We start from the raw sequence: 20833 nt of genomic DNA on the forward strand, positions 1-20833 counted from the left end.
ACCGTTTATGACAGGGATTACGTTCCAGACCATCTTCAAGACAGACGAAATACACAAAGTAGCAACCATATATTTATTTTATTTTGTGAGGTGCAAGTATTATTTTTGGCCACTTGGGGTCGCCATTCTCACACTCTACAGTACTGTATCTGTGACTGAATGTGTGATTTTAAAAGGCTTCCTGGTAGAACCTGATCAACGAGTTTCATGGCATCATCACTTTTGAACTGTTAACCTATAGGCAATACTGTTAAAAGCAGAGCTGGGCATTCCGTCCCGGTCTATCCTGGATGGACGTCCATTTTGTGGACGGACGGACGGACGGAGAACGAGAAATCTTTTCAAAAGGACGGATTAAGTTGGATGGAAGTGGGTTTTCGTCCGTCCCTCTATTCGTCCCTAACCGGGTCAAGTACCGACCGAACGTGTTGGGTTGGATTCTTTTAAAACGCAAGACTACTACATATTGTCTTCCACAGAGACGCCTTAATTAATTGCCTACACAACGCTTTTCATGTGCTTCCCAGTAGTCACATTGCACATGCATATTCGCCCTCTAGTGGTTCAACGCATGTAACACCATGGATAATGCCACAGGAGTCAGGACGCCATTTTACTGACTGACAGAAAACACCCCCAGCCTGTCTTGTGTGTGTAATATGGGATAGCAATTTTGTTTTGTTAGAAATATATTTCTATACATTTTCCCAGAACCCGAAACTAGAGGGAAATTAAGATAAAAGATAAATACACTTTCTTGATCGGTTACAGAATGTACATCTACATAATCTTGAGACATAAAAATGATTTGGATATATGCTCTGCAATATCTTCAGCATTTCAATGCATCTTCTTACTTTTATTTGTTACAAACAAACAAACAAACACACAAACAAACAAACAAACAAATAAATACATAAATAAGGAACAAGGCACGTTTGTAGCCAATCTATCTTTATGAAATGAAGAATTAATTCATTGATAGTACTGGTATCTTTTTGGTCAAACGTAGGAAGTAAAAGTATAAAGTCGTGAGAAAAATAAATACTCGAAATTATACTTTTTTACACTCCACAACGACTTAATTTCTTCGACCTTTTTCTCACAAAACATTCACTTTTACAGATATTATGTGGCAGGGAAGCACGGTCGTCATAAAGAAGTAAAAAGGATTTGCTTTACTACATAAATGATATGATAGTCACTCCTGCCTAAACATAGCTCTTATTTTGACACGTACCAACCGGACGTACTCATTTGAACGAGTGGAACGAGCTGGTGTGCTGTTCGCTTCGTCTTTCTGGTTTCTCAGTTTCACGGACACATCATGAAAATTCCTACTCTAGCAGTCTTATTGAGCACCTTTTTCTCAACGGACGGCATTAATGTCGCGGTAAGCGTCAACCCTCGCTGCTAAACCGCGATTGTTTGACACTTGAAGTCGTTTGGGCGACACATTTCACCGGTTAGCCTTCTGTGCCATCATGCTCCCTGTTCATGTTTTGATCTTTCTTCATGTTAGCTTGCCATGCTGTCATCTTCTGTTCATTGCTTTTAATTGACATCTATTTAAAACGCATTTATTTCTTTATTCTTTCTTTATTTTTAACTAGGACTCCGCCGGGCAGTTCTTCAGCAGCGGTCACACCAACAACTGGGCGGTTCTGGTCAGTGCACACAGTGTGATGGAGCGTCGCTGCTCGTCATTCTTTACTCGCATCTCTCTAAATGTGTACTTTCAACAGGCGTGCACGTCCAGATTCTGGTTCAACTACCGTCATGTGACTAACACCCTCTCCGTGTACCGTAGTGTGAAACGTCTTGGCATCCCTGACAGGTGAATACTATCCTGTTGAATACTACAACATTTCAGGTTTCAAGATTTGTCATCAATAGGCGTCCAGGAGCAGATAAGTCAGGCCCGTATACCACTTGACACGTCTAATTATTATGGTCTGCAACAACAGACAAAGAATAACCTAGCAACGTCATCCAATGCATATCCATTTGTTAACAATATGCCTAAACATTACAATTCACTGTATTAAGAAATTAATCAGCCAAACAATACATACAATACACATTCACACGTTTCATCACTAGAATAGTTAGCATATGAGCCAAAATAACTAACTAGTGTTCATCAACGTGACATCATTCACAAGAACATATCTAGGCTATTATGTGCAGCAGTTACCTGACACAAACTTAAATGATTAAACTCACCTTTTAACATTTACACACAACAGCAAACGTGGTGAAACACGGGCAATCTGCAACTACTGAGTTTGCTGGCACGAACAAACTACGAGCTGTGTCGAAGGAGGAAAGAGAAAAAAAAAAAGTCAACACTTGGCGCTCGAATAGCGTTCAATGCCTGCTCACAGTGTGGGACATCCCAGCACTACGTCGAAACTCAATGAATTTATCAAATACCAACAATTACTAATAATAAAATGTGAGATTTCTAACATGAAGTATTTCTAATAAAGTGTGTTTTACTCCAAACAACTTCACCACAATCCGATTCTGAAAGCCACGAAAAGTGACGTGAAGTCTTCAGTCAGCATGAAGAACAGCCAAGGAGTGCCAACTTGCCAAGTTGTTTTGTTTCCGAGGTTAATGAATGCATCGCGCGGCTCGCTGGATGGGAGGGCATGCGAGCAAGAGCAGCGGAGGACGAACTGGAGAGCCGTTGCTCTTTTTTGACTGAACGGTTGTCGTACTGTATTGACGTCGGCTGCGGCCCTTATTTCTTTACTTCAGAAAGTCCTTTTCGACTGGCGCTTTACACAAACTAAAGAGATACAGAATAAGGCTAATGTCATCATTTAAGCCCTTTGCCCTGTTTGCTCACTCGCTCTGCGATTCCAATTCACACATTGTAGATTTTCCCGCGAGCTCAGCTCTTTAGCACGCAGTTTCCAAAGAAACCGCATTTTGTCATTTATTTGACCTTTTGCCTGGTCTACCAGCCAGATTGTGCTGATGCTGGCAGACGACATGGCTTGCAACCACAGGAACCCGAAGCCGGCCACCGTGTTCAGCCACAAGAACATGGAGCTCAATGTGTATGGTGACGATGTGGAGGTGGACTACCGAGGTTACGAGGTGCGTTTGGCAAGACCCGAGTCCAAGCCACCTTTCCACCTCAAGCTCCCGTAACCTTTACATCCAGCTATTCATATGATGGAGCCCCTGTAATGTTGCCATGTCCATGTTCTAGGTGAGCGTAGAGAATTTTCTGCGGGTTCTGACCGGGAGGCTTCCGCCCAGCACGCCGCGCTCCAAACGTCTCCTGTCAGATGATCGGAGCAACATCCTCATTTACTTGACAGGTACAAATACAATAACTTGAAATGTCAAACTGATGAAAAAGCTTTATTCAACATTCTCAACAGTCATACAAGTGTCAAAACGAGGTAACTCCAGTAAAATTAAACAATATAATCGAATCACTGTGTTATGTGTCATTATGTATTGTTATGTATCATTAATAGATGGTTTCCGTGTGTGTGTTGTAAAGGACATGGTGGCAATGGCTTCCTGAAGTTCCAAGACTTCGAGGAGATCAGCAATGTAGAGATGGGGGATGCCTTTGAACAAATGTGGCAAAAAAGAAGGTAAATGATGTCCTTTACTTGTAAATAGCTCACGCAATGTGAAATATTGTGCACACAATGCGTCATACTGGAACACTAATTGTCTCTACATAATGAATCATTTTGACTGCTACGCAGTCAACACATTCACAACGTGCACACGGAGACTGTATGCATCGGTAGGTGCTGCTGTTTTGTATAGCAAATGCAATTAAATTCCAAGAAAGATTCTAATGTTCAACTGCTGTTTACTAGACGTACCTTTTTCCATGATGAAAGAAAAGGGTCAAAGCTTTCTTTTGGTAGGTACCATGTTTATATAGTTAGAGAACTCAATTTTATGTAGGCCTTCAAAAATGAGTCAAAACGGTCAAAAATGGCTGGCATAGAAAAACATGCGGGTATTAAAATTTTAGTAACGGTAAGTTATTACTGTAAAAAGTGTTATTTGCCTGAAACTTGCGCCAAGATAAATTTTGTGTTTTTGAACAATATTTGATTGAAAGGAAATGCATAGAATGACATTATCAAGTATTGGGATTCAGAATCTACAAGTGCTCAAATGTAAATATGTGTACTTGGTCTAAAAAAAAATAAATAAAAAATTGGTATTGGTGGACCTTTACTTATCGCCTACAACCACAATTCTGAGACTTAGTACATTGGATGACGGATGTGGACTGTTAGCTTTGTTGACACTTTTTGAGAAGATGTTATTTATGAAGCGAGACAAGAAGGGGGGGGGGAAACGGAGCCAGACGACTTAGTTTCCATAGCAACAGCTCGATGAAAGATGGTTTTAAGGCTGTGTGCGTGCGTTCTCTCCAACTAGAGCCTTTGACTGAGTTCATGTGTGTTGGCAGGTACAACGAGCTGCTTTTCATCATCGACACCTGTCAGGGAGCCTCCATGTACGAGAAGTTGTACTCGCCAAACATCATGGCTCTGGCCAGCAGTCAAGTCGGAGAGGACTCCTTGTCGGTCCGTTTGCTGCTTGCATGAATATGAGCATATTAAACGCTCACATCATCATCCGCTTTATCATGAAAGTTGGAAGATTGACCATGGTTGAATTTGTCCTGTATTGCAGCACCAACCCGATTTGGCCATCGGCGTCCATCTGATGGATCGTTACACTTTCTACATGCTGGAGTTCCTTGAAGACATCCACCCTGCCAGCAAAACTAATATGAATGATCTGGTGAGCTCATTTCCTTTTCCTCTTGCACGTTGTCACGGTAGTTGCGAAACGCAAAATAGGTGTCTCAATGACTGAATCATACTGCCCCCTGATGGCCAAGTCATGTACACCACAAGGGGCTACATTGTGTTCTTGAAGCACAAACTGTTTAATTCTTTACCTTCTATTTGATTTTTTTCGTGTGTATGTAACATCACAGACGGCTATTTTTCCATATTCCAAAGTAGTATTATTTTTATTTATTTATTTTCTGTTGGGGGGGCACTAGAATGGAGTAATGGCATTTCCATTCATTTCAGTGGAGGAATATGATTTAAAACATGAGTGTTTTGACTTGCAAGCGTGTTCATGGAGCGAATAAAACATGTATCTCAAGGCACCACTGTTAATAGACGCGTGACGCGCTTTGCCAGCATCTGGGACAGTAACAATTGATAACGGGGAGAAGTGCATGACGTTAAAACGTCGACATCCTCATAAAGTGGACCCGTGGATGTGCTTTGGAGGAGTGTCCGCGTGCGCCGAAGCCATGGATCTGCAACACTCAGTGACAAGTGTAATTAGATGGCTTGGTGATGAAATGCTGCATCCAATAGTGAAAACAATCTGTTTTCATCATCTTTGTGGCGCACTGACTTTTTGTCTCAGTCTGGTTTCCCTCCCTTGTAAAAGCTGCTAGCCTCATTGCAACGCACGAGCGCCACCCTTGGTCGTCGTGGTAATCAAAACCATGCTCGATATGAATCTTTAATGAGAAGTGACTTGGCACTTAGAAACCAACACCGAAACAGAATTTTCAAATTTGAGTCAGAACAGGTCACGCCAAAACAATGCTAACCAGTACGTAGCTTACAGAGTCATGATTCACCCGCCCTTCAACGTTGTTGCTCTTGTTACCTTCACAGCCCCCCCAGAGCATAGGAAACCACAGAATTTGTGAAAGTTGCCGCAATATGTATGCGTGAAGCACACGCGTCTTATGCGAACGTGCGCTGCAGTATGACAGAGAACTGACTAACTTGTGATGGAGAGCCAGGCTAACTTGTGTAACGTGTGTCCCCGCAGTTCAAAGTATGCCCCAAGAGCCAGTGCGTGTCCACTCCGGGCCGCCGCACCGACCTGTTCCTGCGGGAACCGAAAAGCGTCCTCATCACCGATTTCTTTGGGAGCGTCCGCAAGGTGGAGCTCACAATGGAAACCCTCAACTTGACCGAGCCCATAACTTTGGTGGAAGACAAGTAAGCCAAACACGCTTTGTGGTTCACACGACAAATGAATGCCTCCCTAAAATGGATATGGATATTGCAGGGGGCCGTTATTGCGACGAGCAAATTTTTTGCGATATATTGCGCAGCCCCAACATGGACATTTTAAGGCGTTTAATTGCCAAGTCCATTTGAACTCTGTTGCTAAATAGAACAGCAGCGCCGAAGTACATAAACAGTCTGCAAAAATGTGAAAGCTTGCCGCATGTGTTTAATGGCGAGGGGCCAGCCGCTTTTTTTTTTCCCCCCGCCCTTCTCTTTCCCGGATGAGCAGAGAGGGGAGGGGTGAACAGTTACACGCCCTACACAGACCGAGGGAGTGAGAGAGATTAGGCCACTGTGCTAACTCCCATCATGCCTTTTCCGTGTTGTTTAATGTGCACTGTCCTAAAATAAATAAATAACATGGTGCCAGCGGGTACTAGTTAGCCCCCAAGGACAACATGAGTAGAACATGGGTCCATTCTTAAAAATAGCTCACAAGTGATGGGACACTGTGACTTGCTACGAATTAAAAGAGAAAAAGATTCACATTTTATATGAACAGGGTACACATTTCTTAAAGTAAGGATAATGGTACAGATACATTTTTGCTCTTGGTTATTATTCCGTCAGAATCTAATTTGTTAATTAACTCTAATCTTTTTGGAGCACCGTTCAGATGAGACTGACTAAATAGAATAAAGTTATCGAGCACATCTGTCCATCCACATAGACTCAACAAAGTTTTAATTCATTTAGTTTTTTTTTAGATTAATTTAAAATGGATTAGGTGTCCACAAATCTATATACACTTCAAAGGGTAATTCAATTTTACGTGTCCTTACACAGTGCTGAGACTCTGCAATAGTGATTTTATTTTTAATTAAAAAGGGTGCAAACTGGGTTTCAACTTTAATGAGAGGCTGTTATCGTTGGCTTTTAATGGAAGGGCAACGGGCCAAATTTGATTTAATTTCTCTCATTAGCGCTTCTTCACTGAGTGTGTAGTCTGTGGCACAATGTTCAGCATACTATTATGTAAGTGACAGTCAGGGTTGCCTTCAGCGTACGCTTACATTTGTAGCAGATATAAACGGCCACACACGATGATCTTTGCACTTTACTGCATTTCTTGCATTTATTTTTGCCACTGGTTATTTAATTTGATATCATTTTCATTTTGTGTGTATGGGGTATATCAATGTTTGTCAACCTTTATTGAGTGAAAGCACATACGTATTTCACATCGGAAAAAACATTCACGGCACACGACTTAGCAAAATGATTCACAAAAAGTGGCTATGCAGGTAAATGATGTACCTTTACAGCATTTAATTGTTTTGTCTGTTGCTTGGCATACATATATAACTTAACAAAAATTGACATTGGCTAATTTTCCACGGCACACTGGATGATATCTCACGGCACAGCGGTTGAGTGTCCCTGGGATATATATTGTGATCGGGATACAAAATTACCTGTATTGTGATACATTTTTGTCCATATCACACATCTCTTAATTCCAGTTTTAAGAGTGTGTGCGCACAAGTTTTGAAATTATTCATCTTTGTCATACTTTTTTTATATCACAAAAAAACTCATTTCTACAGTGGTATGTCAACCTTTTCGATCCACTCTCGTTCTTTACACAGAGCTCTGGATTCACTTTCTAGCCCTATACTGAATAATGCGCACAGAAAGTTGCACCAAAATTTCAGGGTGTAATAAGCCACTAGCCACTAGATGGCCGTAGAGACTCTTCAACATCCAGTTCACAGTTCTGTGAAGGGAGGATTTTTAACATCTAGCACATTTTATATTGAGTGACACCACGCTTGACGAGGAAAAAAAAGAATCGCCGTGTGTTCTTCCTTCTCTCATCTTGCGTGGTCTACTCCGATAACCAACACAGCGCACGGACGGACAGACAGACTACCAACGGCTGGCAATCCGTCAATCGAACTTTATTATAGAGCACTTTTCATACATGACTAAAAGACTAGAGGCTGATCTGAGTCTTCTCGCCCAAACCAGATGTATATTGCAGTACCAAAACGGACCTGTGGGTGGCAGCATGCTGCCATACAATACAAAGAAGGCGGAGTAGTAATTTTCAAAGAAATAAAAGTAGCTAAACTCTTCTCCCTGGTGTTTTCATGATGGCGGATGGCGAGTGAGACATTTTAAGAAATAGAAATGGCGATTGTTCCACTTCACAATCATAACGGAGTCTATGGCTTGACCATACTCGGTATTGACCACACACGCAGGCATTTACAAGCTGAAATTGTGAACTATTTTAACATTTACAATTGTCGTTTGTTTTCCGAGCAGCTGCGGGAGGACAAATCACACTTTTAACAAAACCAACACACAATAATCACACAGAATAATCTGGCATCACATCAGTCTCTCGACAATCTAGCCTTTTGCCGACTGGTGAGGGAGGGAAAATACTCATTTGTTCCGATTGTTAATTACTATTCGGCTTTACACAATTAGGGTTTTTGGTGCCATTCACAGAGTTAAACAAAACCGGTAACCCGATCAGCGATCTGATCACAAGATGACGCAATATGTCTATTTAAAATAACTTGTTTATTTACCGTCTGTTTTTAACAGTTTTCATCTCTTTGTCTGAAATATATTCCCTGCGATAAAAGGTCGTTCATACATGTTCAAGATTGACTCAGCGACACCGATATTGGACTCGATAGACGTCCTGAAGCTAGTAATGATGTTTAGTGTCGCTAATTAGTCATTAGATGCACTTGCCATTCCCATCTTAGTCACGGGCTGTTTTGGTTTCCCAGGCGACACACAACTTCCCATATTACTTTATTATTGATTAGCAGCGAGCAGATCAATAATGCAGACCAGAAACACTCCACCAGCTTTACCGAGTTGCCCCAATTCGATCCTAGAGAGAGATGTTGCAATTCTTGTACTGGCACCAAGTTTTATTCGCAGTTCAACCTAGCAGGCGGTTTATATTTTACGTTCCATTTCTTTCTAGCAGACCCTCTTGATTGCCTACTTGCGTTTGTTGTTGGGCAAAGCAAAGCAGCCAGAAGTGCAAAGTTGAGATGCTAAAAAAAAATTCGGAAAAAAAATAAATAAATAAAAAATGATTAGAATGAATAAAACTGCTTTAATTTAAGGGAAGTCACAAAAAATAAAAGTGGTGCTGCGCACGAATATGAATAGGCCCACAGATGCACAAACAGTTGCTCTGGTTGCAAATGCTTTCTAGCACTAAATTACTTCAATAGTCTTTTAATTAAAAACCCAAACAATAGACGCTAATTAGTTTAGTCACTATTTTTGATTACGCCCCAGTACTCATCACGCAATGCACCTTTTTTTTTTTTTTTTTTTTTCAATTTAAGCTGTGAGTTGTTGGTGTATTTTTAGAAGTAGCACTAATGAGGAACTAATCTGCATTTTAAAGTAATAATGAAAGCCATGTTGGCAGCGAGGCACACTCTCTTAATGAAAGCCACATTCCCTTGGGAACTAGATTTATTTTTTTGTTGGGGGGGGGACAAAAAAAGTTAAATAGGTTCATTCACTCACTACCACCTCTTCACCAGAACATCTTCTCTTTTGTAAAAAAAAAAAAATAATAAGCTATTCTTTCACTGGCGGAGCTAACACAAATGAAAATGCACAAGGCACACACAACCTGTTTAGCATTAGTCCAGTGTTAACGTGTTTTTTTTTTTTAGTTTTTTTTAACATTTAATATTTTTATTTTAATGGGTGCACCTTTTGGAGGATGCAATACCTGATTTAAACCAATGGGTGTTGGGGTGAATCAATCTAGGCCAATTAAATGTTATTGTGCGCCTCAATTTACGAATCCCTGTGTTAAACCAATGGGTTGAAAAGTCAGCCTGGCCAATTAAATGGAATGCAGAGTTAAACACTGTATTCGTATTGTGCCCCCTCTGAAGGCTGCGCCACAGTTTTGAAATACACTATGTGATTCAAACCAGTGGGCGACTTTAAACAATTATCACGCGCATGCTTGGGGTGGCGCACGATAATTTGAGATTTAGGAGTCAGTTCAATAAATCTGTTTCGCTGTCTGGCTGAATCCTCACCTCTCTAAAATGGCTACTTTGCAGGAAAAGGAAAAAAAAAAAAGTGACGAGTGAAGAGTCGAAGTTTTACAGCACTTAGCAGACAGTTTGTCTCTTGAATGCTTGACTAATTTGTTCTACAGCTAATTTCAACACGAGAAACAATGTGGGAACAGAGCAATAGTATTGATTTGTGGAAAAAAAAAAAAAAGAAAGTGGCCACATTTCAACATAAATGGCTTATGCCTGACAGCGATGAGATGCCCAGTATATTTTCATTTTTTTCTTGCGCACCCCTTGGAGATTTGAATCAATGAAACATTTAAAGAGTATTCCAGGTTCCATATTTTGAATTTGATCTCCCTGACCCCCTTGAGGATGCACCGTAATTTGGAATGACTTGATTTAAATCAGTGGGTGTGGGGGTAATTCTGTCCAGCTCATTTAAATGGTGTGCAAGGTGTAATATTTGATCTCGCGCAACCCCCAGGTGGGCGCACCACAGTCGGGGACTCCCCGCTGTCGAGCACAACGAGTCGTGTCAACAGGCTATTATTCGATATTGTACTGAATTAATTGACGCTTTTGGCCACTCCCTTTCACTCCACCTCTCTGATTGCAGCCCTCTCTAAGCGGTCATTTTGACTCGCCGCATGCTGCTCGTCCATTAAGTCAATTACACTTAATTGAGAGGACATTGTGAAGGAGCGTTCAGGTCCCCTCTTCATTATACGTGCGGCCTACCTGTGTGCGCCGTTAGCCAACTCCTGTTGACCAAAACGCGAGCGAGCGAGCATTTCGCCATAATGACCGCCGAGTTCATTTTCCATGTGAATCGCCGATTGATTTATTTGATTCGTGACCCAGTCAGCCAAAGTCTCGCAGTGGAGTTTATATTAAAGGAGAATTAGTTTGACCTGAAGATGGCAGCTGCAGACAGCAAGGCTACGCCCATTTGAGATATATACGCAATAAAGTGGAAAGTGCTCTCAATTGAATTGCCTCAAAGCGTAGTGGCCCCGGGGCAATTTATTTCTGTCTATCTTTTTCAGAGTCATCCTTGTTTGTCACAGACCAAATTGGACTTCCGCGTTTGACTCATCACAATCGCGGACAGAGCAAAAACACACTTAGTGGCGCACACTGGAGCACGGGCATATTTAAGCGCCAGGCGAGCCGTTTGGCGCAATGGTGTCTTGCTCAAGGACACTACAGCTGTGTCCGCAGAGGATGTTGACGATGGATGGTCTTCAAGTGTGGCCCCCCCCATAGTAGCCAACGATGATATTAACAGGGGAAGTCAACCCCAATTTTTTTTCCAGAATGTTCTATGCAGGCCCACTAGTTGAAACATGGCATGCTGATTAATATTGCGTTTGTGGAATATGACTTAAGCAGCAAAATACACCCGTTTTTGTCCATCTCAAGGGGCGGCCATTTTGTCACCTTTGTCGACTGAAAATGACATCAAAGATGTTCAGGGCTCAGGTAACGACCAATCACAGCTCACCTGTTTTCTGAAGCTGAGCCATGATTGGTCGTTATCTGAGCCCTGAGCGACTCTGATGTCATTTTCAGTCGACAGAAGTGACAAAATGGCCGCCCCCAGAGATGGACAAAAACGGGCGGATTAACTCTCATTCCACAAATGCAATATTAATCAGAATGCCATGTTTATACTAGTGAGGACGCATAGAACAAATTATTGCAAATATTGTTTTTAGGTTTTCTTTTCTTTAAGATTTTGGGGGGTTTTAGTGAAAGTGAAGCTTATAAAAACCCAGAAGCGTGCACTTTAGTCTGGGGAAACATTGGATTTTCTGCCGTCATCCCTTAAATTCAGCCTTGCTCAAAGAATATTTGAAGTTGAAAAGACCAAAAACATGTCAGAAAAGCTGAAGAATCTAATACTGGAGACAAACTCTTAGACGCTGTTGAGTTGTACGTGGCCTAATTAGTGCTTCATGCTGATGGGATGTGGCCATGATGGCTGCGACATTGATTCACTTATCTGAGGCTATTTCCATTGTTTGAGCTTGTAAATTGTCACTGGATTTCTTTTTAATCTGCTTTGTCCATCAAAGAACCTCACATTGAAGTTGTCAACCAATAGTATGCAATCATTCTGCTTTTTCAAAACGTAATTGGTATTGTTGTAAAAAATTGATCGCAATTACATTTGAAGGGCAAACTGGGAGGAAAAAACAAGATTAAACCTGATTGTTCAGAAAAGGGCTTCCATTGTAACGCATTGAATGGATGCTTGCTAGCCCCGTACGCGTAAATCGCCATTGCCTGCTTTTGCCTTTTACACCGGACCCGGCGAGGACCGGATATTGCAGACTGCGGTTTCACACTGAGACACAGTGTCACCATTTGTTATGACTCATACGTTTTTGTAGTTTTGGTCGAAGGAAGTGCTGGGTGTCAAACATCACAATCGTAGTTGCCGGGACACGGACAATGGCTTTCAACACAACACTGTGGGAGAAATGAGGGTAAAACATCCCAAACCTCTCCCACCGTTGCGAAATGAAGCAACGAAATTGACGGGCCGACTTTGTACCATTCCATATCGGTATCTTTTTCCGCATTAAAAGGATTGACGGCTTTTACAGGTGACGTTTTTGCCTGCCACGGCTCTGATACTAGCTCAGGAGGCAGATAACTGCCAGGGCATGCCCCTCTGTTTCCGTGCCATTGAACAGACACGGAAATAAATTGGGGAAAAATGACAGCTTTTACAAGCTGTGTGAAAGGGGAGATTTCATACAACTTTGAAAGAATGACCTAAGGCAATGTCCCTATGGAAAGAAAGCCGATCTATTTTTTAAAAAATTTCTTGTAAATACAACAAATTGTTTATAACGTGTGTGTGCCCGCATAAAAATGCAGAATTGCTGCCTTAGGAATCACCCAAAGCAGAGAATAAAATGTGACGCAAGGGCGCTCGCGACAATGGCGAACAACTCAAAATGGTCGACAGGTGCGCTTGTAGTTGTTATCTGTGTTGGATTTAAGAAGGTTTTTTTTCTGTCTGGCGGAATCTTCGCTTCTCATATCACTGGCTTTTTAGGAAATTGGGAAAACCGCACCTCCGTTGCTTGCTTCTGTTTATACAGCACGTTTTATTGCTATCATATACCGTTCCGCACCAACACACCACCACCCCAAAATCATCATGCTCAATTGCCAATTTTTTAACGTAAAATGATAGGACACGTCGCCAGTGCCAGCAGAACCCCTCGGACCAGAAAAAAAAAAGCCTTCAGTACTTCGCAAAGTAAGCAAACGATTGTGGTTACATCATCTTCTCCTAAACTCTTTTCCAAAGGTCTTAGAGCCATGAGTAATGCAATAAACGAAATAATGAAATAATAAAATCGAAACGGCACGCACCCGTCCGTCCGTCTTTGTGGGCCGACCGCTTCCTTCTGCGCCCAAGCGTTACAACAATCCATTTCTAACAAAGCAGGCTGGCTGAATTGTATAACGTAATTATTTTCACTCGTTACTGTCCAAAAAAACTTCAATCTACTCCCGCAGAGCGAGCGCAGTTTCTCAAACGCTTCTCAAGCGTTAAAGAGAGTTAATAGCTTTCTAACTCGAGATATTTTCAGCGCTTTGTATTTGTTAATAATGTGTAAAAATAACATGACGTGGGGAACAAGAGTACGGATTTGTGGGAAAAAAAATAAGAAACGGACCAAATCTGGACAATGGGCTCCGCCTGACAATGATTATATTATTACTACACTTGTTGACGGCGGTTGTGGAGGAGCGGGAAGATTTTGCTGTCGAAGCAACATTTCTCCAACTTGAACCTGACGTGGCATTTCGCCATTGTTTTTGTTGTTGCACAAAAACTGAGACCACCGTGTCATCCTATCAGGAAAATTGCACGTGTTGTAAACACAAAAACGCGAGGGCAAGGTCTCCAGATAACTGATATTCAAAAAAATAAGTTGTGCTCCCAAAATGCTGGTTTCATGTGTATGAAACTGAGAAAACGTTGAGAAAATGTTGACATGCTCTCAAAATCCTTTGTAAAACTTACAAGACCAAGAAGAATATTTTTTAATTGTTTTTTTTTTTTTTTTTTTTGCGTACAGTACCGAAAGCGGAGAGCTGCAAACGGAGTCGCGCTCGTATGTGGATCAGCTGCCGGTGTCTGAGATCATTCATCAGGTGAGAGACGCAGACACACTCACTGTACAGCACGCGCACACGCATAAGCGCCCCGATCATGTCGGCCTCATCTTGATGTCACTTGGTGTACGTCCGCGCATCATTTGGAGATTGCTCAGAAAGTTGCGTAGGACAAGCATCGACAGAGCTCTTTGTGCCGTTTCCATGGCTACGGCGGCAACTGTGAAACGTGAGTCCCCGTCTTCGTCGGAGTGAAGGGGCAACCGTGAAATCCGGCACAATAGACATATATGCGCGCGCATACAGAGTGTTTTTTTTTTGCCTGCTCTGCATTCAAGCAGCCAAACTGTTTTTATGTATTAATTTGCATTACAGACACAAGTGCATGCAGCACATTTGGGCACTGCACATAACACATATCAAAAGTTGTTTGCTCAGTAAAACAATTGGCGAGGAATCCGTGTTATCTTTGACTCACTCGTTTGAGTTGATTGGTCGTAACCTGAGCAACTGTGATGTCATTTTAACTTGACAACAAGTGTCAAAATGGCTGCCCCCTGGGATGGATGAAAACAGGTGGATTTTGTTGCTTAACTTTATATCCCACAAACCATGCTACTGTGTTTAGACTCACGGAGCCGCACAGGACAGATTATTGTAGAGAACGTTTCTTTTTTTTTTTTTTTTTTACTTCCCCTCTAAGCACTTTCTTCATCAGCGCTTTGAGTGCCTATGGAGAAAATCCCAAACGTTGGAACGGTGGTTATAATATTTGCAGCAGTTGAAGTGGGCATAAATAGAGCAGTCCACATACTTTGTGAAAATTGATAGCAGTTTTCTGACATCGGGTGACATTAAGCTTCTAACTGGAGACTGTTTTTCAACTACATTGCCATGGCGCACTGATTTTTTTTTTTTTCTTTTTTTGCCGTAGTCAATATCCAGGTGTTTGAATGCTTGAAAGGTTCGTGGAAAGATCTGCACACTGCTGTTCACAAATTCTCTCCATCTTTGCAAGGAAGAATGGGCAAAAAATGTCAGTCTCTGGATGTGCAAAACTGATGAGAGACAAACCGCAAAAGACTTTTCAGCTGTCATTGCAGCAAAAGGTGGTTCTGCAAAGTATTACCTTAGCGTCGACAGAATAATTTTGCATGCCCCACTTTTCAGTTTTTCAGCCCCCCAAAAAAGTTCAAAATATCGTATGAATTTCGTTCCACTTGACGATTGTGCGCCGCTTGTTACATGTTAATCCCTCACCAAAACTTCCGATTTTATCTCTTTGTGTTTGGAGCCTGAAATGTGGCAAAAGGTCACAGAGTTCAAACGGGCTGAATACTTTCGCAAGCCACTATACCTTTGTACACTGCCCTTTTTTTTTCCAATCTATCTTTCAGTATCATAGTATCTGTTTAACTTCCATCCAGAATTGATTATGTAAAATGCTACTGTCTAGCATAAGTACATCCCCGTTGAATGGTGTCCATTTGCAAAAGTCGGGAATTCCAGGTCCCAGTTTTCCTCAGTGCAGCAAGTGGAATGTGACTGTATTTGCTCGTGAGCTGAGCATTTTACAGGCCCTTTGATTTATTTTCCAATCTTTCTCATTTCTGTAAATGCGTACATATTATGCAACAGTGCTCGGTTACAGCGCTAGCTGTTATGAAAAGCGCAATATGAATTGTATTGTATTGCGGCACCCCAGTGACCCTCGTCATCGCCCCAGGTCCTCCTATTCTGCACTAAAGCTCAGATGACCAGCGTCCCCTGAAGCTTATTGACAGCTCCCCCTCCCCTTCGCTTAGATTTGCCGCCGTGCTGCGAGAATCCCTCGTCGAGACATCTTTGTACTTGAAATTCAGACGCACTCGAGCGCCGAAGTGAGATGTGAGCCAGCAGGGCACCGATTTGATGTCTTGAATATGCCCAAGAGGGTCTGCCGCCCGTGGCGGCAAACGCAAATCCAATCATTGATTGTCTTCTCGGCGCTCAGCAAAGCATTTTCCTATTTGCCACGAGAGCATGCGCCGACTTGTAAATAGGGAAGTCATCTCAATGACTGACAGCCAATATGCATTGATGTGCTTTAAAAAAAAAAAATGTGTGTGTGTGTGAAGATTTGATTAATGTACTGTCACTGGTGGTAGGATGACACCCCCTCCCTTCGCAAGCCCACTCATCCCTTCCTATTCATTACATTTTACCATCGCGGGGAAGAACTCTCCCTCACATCTCTCTTGTGTGTTGTACTTTTTTTTTTCTTTTTTTTCTTCTTCTTCATTATTTGGCATGCCGCTTGTCGGCTTCAGAATTGTTATTTATGCTTACGCCGGCTTGACATTACACCCCCCGAGAATTGAGGGTGTCGAAAATGCGAAGGGTGAAAATGAATTCCTTGCCGCCTTCATCGGCCGCGCTGGGCACGCTGTGACACTCTTTTCAAAGTGGACGTGGGATGGCGCGGCTCAGAGTCCGTTGCCAGCCGCTCTTATTAGATTAGCGCTGACAATGTGCCTCTGCTCAGCAATGACAAATGACGGGAGTTTAGAGCAACAAATAAATGCATCTTGTACGAGGAAAAATGCATTCTCAAATTGGCCGTGTACCCTGGTCATTGTTCGGTTCACATTCGGCACAGTAAAGGAACATAATGCAAAGCATGGAAGTGCTCTGTAAACAGGAACAGATTTCATGAATGAGTGCAGTGCTATAGCAGTACATTATTAAAGAAGTGAAGTGATGGACAATGTCCTGTTGCCTCTGGTATGCGCCATGGCCACCCGGGAGCAGTTTAAAACGGACATTGGGATAGACAGGGCGACATGGAGGCGGCCGCTCCTCAGTAAGCTGCAGTAATATTACTCATTCTTTGCAGGCGATAAAGAATATAAGCCTGTGACTGTTATGTTGTATTGTCTTTTGACATGTGTGCATCGCCGTTTAACATCTGCTGCTGACAGGGTTGTATAACACAGCTACACTGATGCTATTTACTAGCCCGTCTATGGCATTTTGTATTGTTTGTTAGCATTGAGCTAAATGCGAGTTGCGTTACTCGCAACTCGTATCTCCAAAATCCAAATACTCACGCCGTTGCACACCTATCGCTGATTGATGCAACGCAATGCAAATGCACTGTAACGCTCTCCTAGCCGCTTTCGACCTTGGGAGCGTTGGCGTATGTCAAGGTGTTTCGGACGGCCGTCAGCATCTCATGTTAATTATCTCCAATCAATCTGAAGGCGTCGTCTTTAATTGATTTTGCCGGCGGATTGAATATGCAACCCAAAGCCCGTGTAATGGAGGTAGGCTGCTTCAATGAAAGGTTCAATCAGTGAAGGTCACCGAACGCGAAGCCTTCCTCTCCCCTTCAATCGTTTTATCATCTATGCGCTGAATACGTTTTTGAATGTCTGTATTTCACTCACATCTTTCTGAAAATTCTTGTGTTCCTCTTGGAAGAGTGAATGTTTTCATTGAACAACGTAGCCTTGGTTTCGTTGACTTGATCTTTTTTATTAATGGACTTTTCTCGTTGAATAATATATCATGCAGCACCATGCAATATGCGTGTGTATTAAAAAAAAAAAAAGTGTGTTTGTATTAGGGCTGTCAAAGTGAAAGCATTAACTATGGAGATTAATTTAAATTTTATAATGCATTAAAAAAGTGAACTCAACTAACTCAGTTTGGCAGCTGACCTCTGCTTACTTTGCAGCCAAACTTAGAGGAAAGACACTGTCGCAAAGACGAACTTTTACGTAGTTTTACTTTAAAAAGTTGCTCGATGGCTCATTGGGGAAATCCAAAATGATTTGCGCACTTTGCAAGGCCAAATTCAAATGTTCAACAGTTTTATTTTACGGGAAAAGAATCATATTCAAGGATCAAAGAAAGCTATTGAAACAGTCTTTGAGGCAAAATATACTTTTATTTTTTTTCCAGATGAATTCCAAGATTTTACTCGGTAAATATCGGTTACGAGCTTTGTAAAAAAAATTGTAGTTGAAAAATACGATTAATCGCAATCAATTATGGGAAATTTTGCGATTTATATACTTTAATATTAATTTACAAAATATACTTTTATTTTTTTTCCCGATGAATTCCAAGATTTTACTCAAGTAAATATCGGTTCCGAGCTTTGTAAAAAAATATAGTTGAAAAATACGATTAATTGCAATCAAATTTTGCGATTAACGTACTTTAATGTTAATATACAAAATATACTTTGATTTTTTTTCCAGATGAATTCCAAGATTTTACTCAAGTAAATATTGGTTCCGAGCTTTGTAAAAAAATTGTAGTTGAAAAATACGATTAATCGCAATCAATTATGGGAAATTTTGTGATTAATTAGATACATTTTTTAATCGCTTGACAGCACTAGTTTATATATATATATATATATATATATATATATATATATATATATATATATATATATATATCGATAGCACGATATTGGCCCATGCGATATGCATATCGCAAAAACGTACAATGAGTTTCTATCTGAATTAGACCCGTCAGAAGCAAACAATGAACATCATCTAGGTTATAATTACAATGAATTATCTAAGAATACATTGAGCAGCCTGAAAAAACAAGTGAGAATGTGTCTTGTTGTTTTCACATCGTGCTAACTACTTGCTCATTTGGCTCAGCTGAGGCCATCCATATGTTCCTCTCTTTCGTGCTCGCAGCGCTGCTGATGTGGCTTTGGGTCGCTGGCGTGCCGTCTCCCATGTACTCGTCGTCCTCCCCCACTGGAGGCGCACAGGTCAACCGCTCCTGATGGTCACACGCTCCCAGTCGGGTCTCGTCAACATCGACGGGTTTGTTTTTCGTGCAGACTTCAGCTTACCAAAGCTTGCCTGTAGTGGAGTGAGGACATGTGTACCGAGTTCTCACACAGTACATTCTTGTCATCAGGGATTCTCGGCCTCTTAGCCAGTAAAATGCATCAGAATAGACACGTGACAGTGTCGTGAGCCCTCGTAGGATGTCCCGTGACTTTTTTTTTTTTCCTAGCAGTAATTGTGGACGCAGACGATCGTGGGAGCTCTGAAATAAGCGATGGTAGCGATAGTGACGCTAGCGATATCGATGACACGCTTGTGGTTTTTGAACCAGTCGAACTTGATACGTGGTTAACTCATTCACTGCCATTGATGAATTGACCTGTCTTTTCACCAGGAACTTATTTAAATTCTTTTTTTTTTTTTTCAAACGTTAGAGTAAAAAAGGGTCTGAAAATGTCTAACAGTGAATGAGTTAACCCATTAAAGCCTAAAGCGCCTGGCTCAACAGCTCCCCAAAACCAAAGGTCGTCTTTGGAATTACCCTTGAAAACCTGAAGTTTTCCCATGAAATTCAACACCTACAAAATAATTCATCTCAGCCCCTGTAGCAGACAGAAACATAATTCCAAAATTTGAGGTGAAATCCCTCTTTATACCCATCCAAGATGTTGACAAAAGTTTTGCGATATATTCCGAGTGTTATCTCGAAACATCATCTATACACCATCCTTGGATATTGATACTATCGCTGTTTGGCATCAAAACTTTTTGAAGTTGAGCACTCCCTGATGAATGTGACAGTTGTGTATGATGCGACTTGGAGTATTCTACATGTACCCGTCAAACAACAGTGGCAGAGTAAGCCAGCGGTGTTCCTCAGGTATACGTCCTCTGCCCGCTGTACTTGGACAGCGCAGTGATTGGTTTGCGTACCGCTAAAGGGGGCCCGTGTACCACGAGCGGTATTCGCGCCATAGTTTGAGAATTTCATTTAGTCTTTAAATCAATACAGAACCTCCTCAGAAATTATGAACTGACTACTACTTTTCCTTTCAGCTTGTCCCATTAGGAGTCACCACAGTGCATCTGCTGTGTAAATTGGAACTTGTTTTTTCTTTTTTTTCTTTCTGACCTTAAAACTGCCAACCTGACGCTCAACCGTGCCCTGAGCTCCCGTCTCACGCGGCCTTACCACCTAGAAGTCATTTGCATTCAGTGCATGGAGAAAAGCCCCATTGATTCTTCTTGATTGAGCAATTAAATATATTTGCAGTCCAATACTGGTGAGATTTACTGATGGCGTGTGTCTTTTGACAGCGGTAATTGGTAGCATTGTCACGTAACTTGCTGCGAAGACAAGGTTATTGCATACGTATGAAGTCAAATTGAGATTTTTCTTTCCTTGACCAATAATTCCTCCCCCACTTAATTGTCGTATGGTGTCCAGGACCGCAATTTTGCTTTCTTCCGTCATGTTGCGAATCACAATTTTCACAGCAGTCCCCCCCCCCCCCCCCCCCCCCCCCAATAGCTTCCCAGGGAGATGTCAAGGTCAAGCTGACCAAATTTGTTTACGATGACTGGTACGACTGTTATCTTAAGGCGGAATCAAGAATTATTTGTGCTAAAAATAACTACCTTCCGGGACGGGTGACAGGATGCGTTTGGAATCTTGTCTGATAGTCAAAGGCCTAAAAATAGACCCATTTAGTCATCTGTCTTTCGCGCAGAAACAAAAGACGCGAGA

The 20833-nt window shown here is 41.7% G+C and overlaps 1 protein-coding gene across 3 annotated transcripts in view; it reads left to right on the top strand.

Annotated features, from left to right (window-relative positions):
* The first annotated feature begins 1229 nt into the window (after positions 1 to 1229).
* pigk (phosphatidylinositol glycan anchor biosynthesis, class K) overlaps positions 1230 to 20833 on the top strand; it is a 65876-nt gene continuing 46272 nt past the window's right edge. For 2 of the 3 annotated variants that reach the window (XM_086043918.1, XM_086043917.1), the window contains exons 1-10: positions 1230 to 1393; positions 1614 to 1667; positions 1746 to 1837; positions 2976 to 3111; positions 3227 to 3338; positions 3527 to 3623; positions 4466 to 4583; positions 4693 to 4803; positions 5869 to 6041; positions 14248 to 14323. In XM_086043918.1, the coding sequence (XP_085900044.1) occupies positions 1328 to 1393; positions 1614 to 1667; positions 1746 to 1837; positions 2976 to 3111; positions 3227 to 3338; positions 3527 to 3623; positions 4466 to 4583; positions 4693 to 4803; positions 5869 to 6041; positions 14248 to 14323 (1035 nt within the window). In that variant the 5' untranslated portion in view covers positions 1230 to 1327. Of the gene's footprint in view, positions 1394 to 1613; positions 1668 to 1745; positions 1838 to 2975; positions 3112 to 3226; positions 3339 to 3526; positions 3624 to 4465; positions 4584 to 4692; positions 4804 to 5868; positions 6042 to 14247; positions 14324 to 18987; positions 20592 to 20833 lie in introns of those variants that run through there. The other variant, XM_086043919.1, reaches the window with a different exon arrangement.

This window comes from Filicampus tigris, chromosome 10, assembly GCF_054856515.1.
Source record: "Filicampus tigris isolate MCC_2025a chromosome 10, RoL_Ftig_1.0, whole genome shotgun sequence".
In the NCBI taxonomy this organism is placed as follows: Eukaryota; Metazoa; Chordata; class Actinopteri; order Syngnathiformes; family Syngnathidae; genus Filicampus; species Filicampus tigris.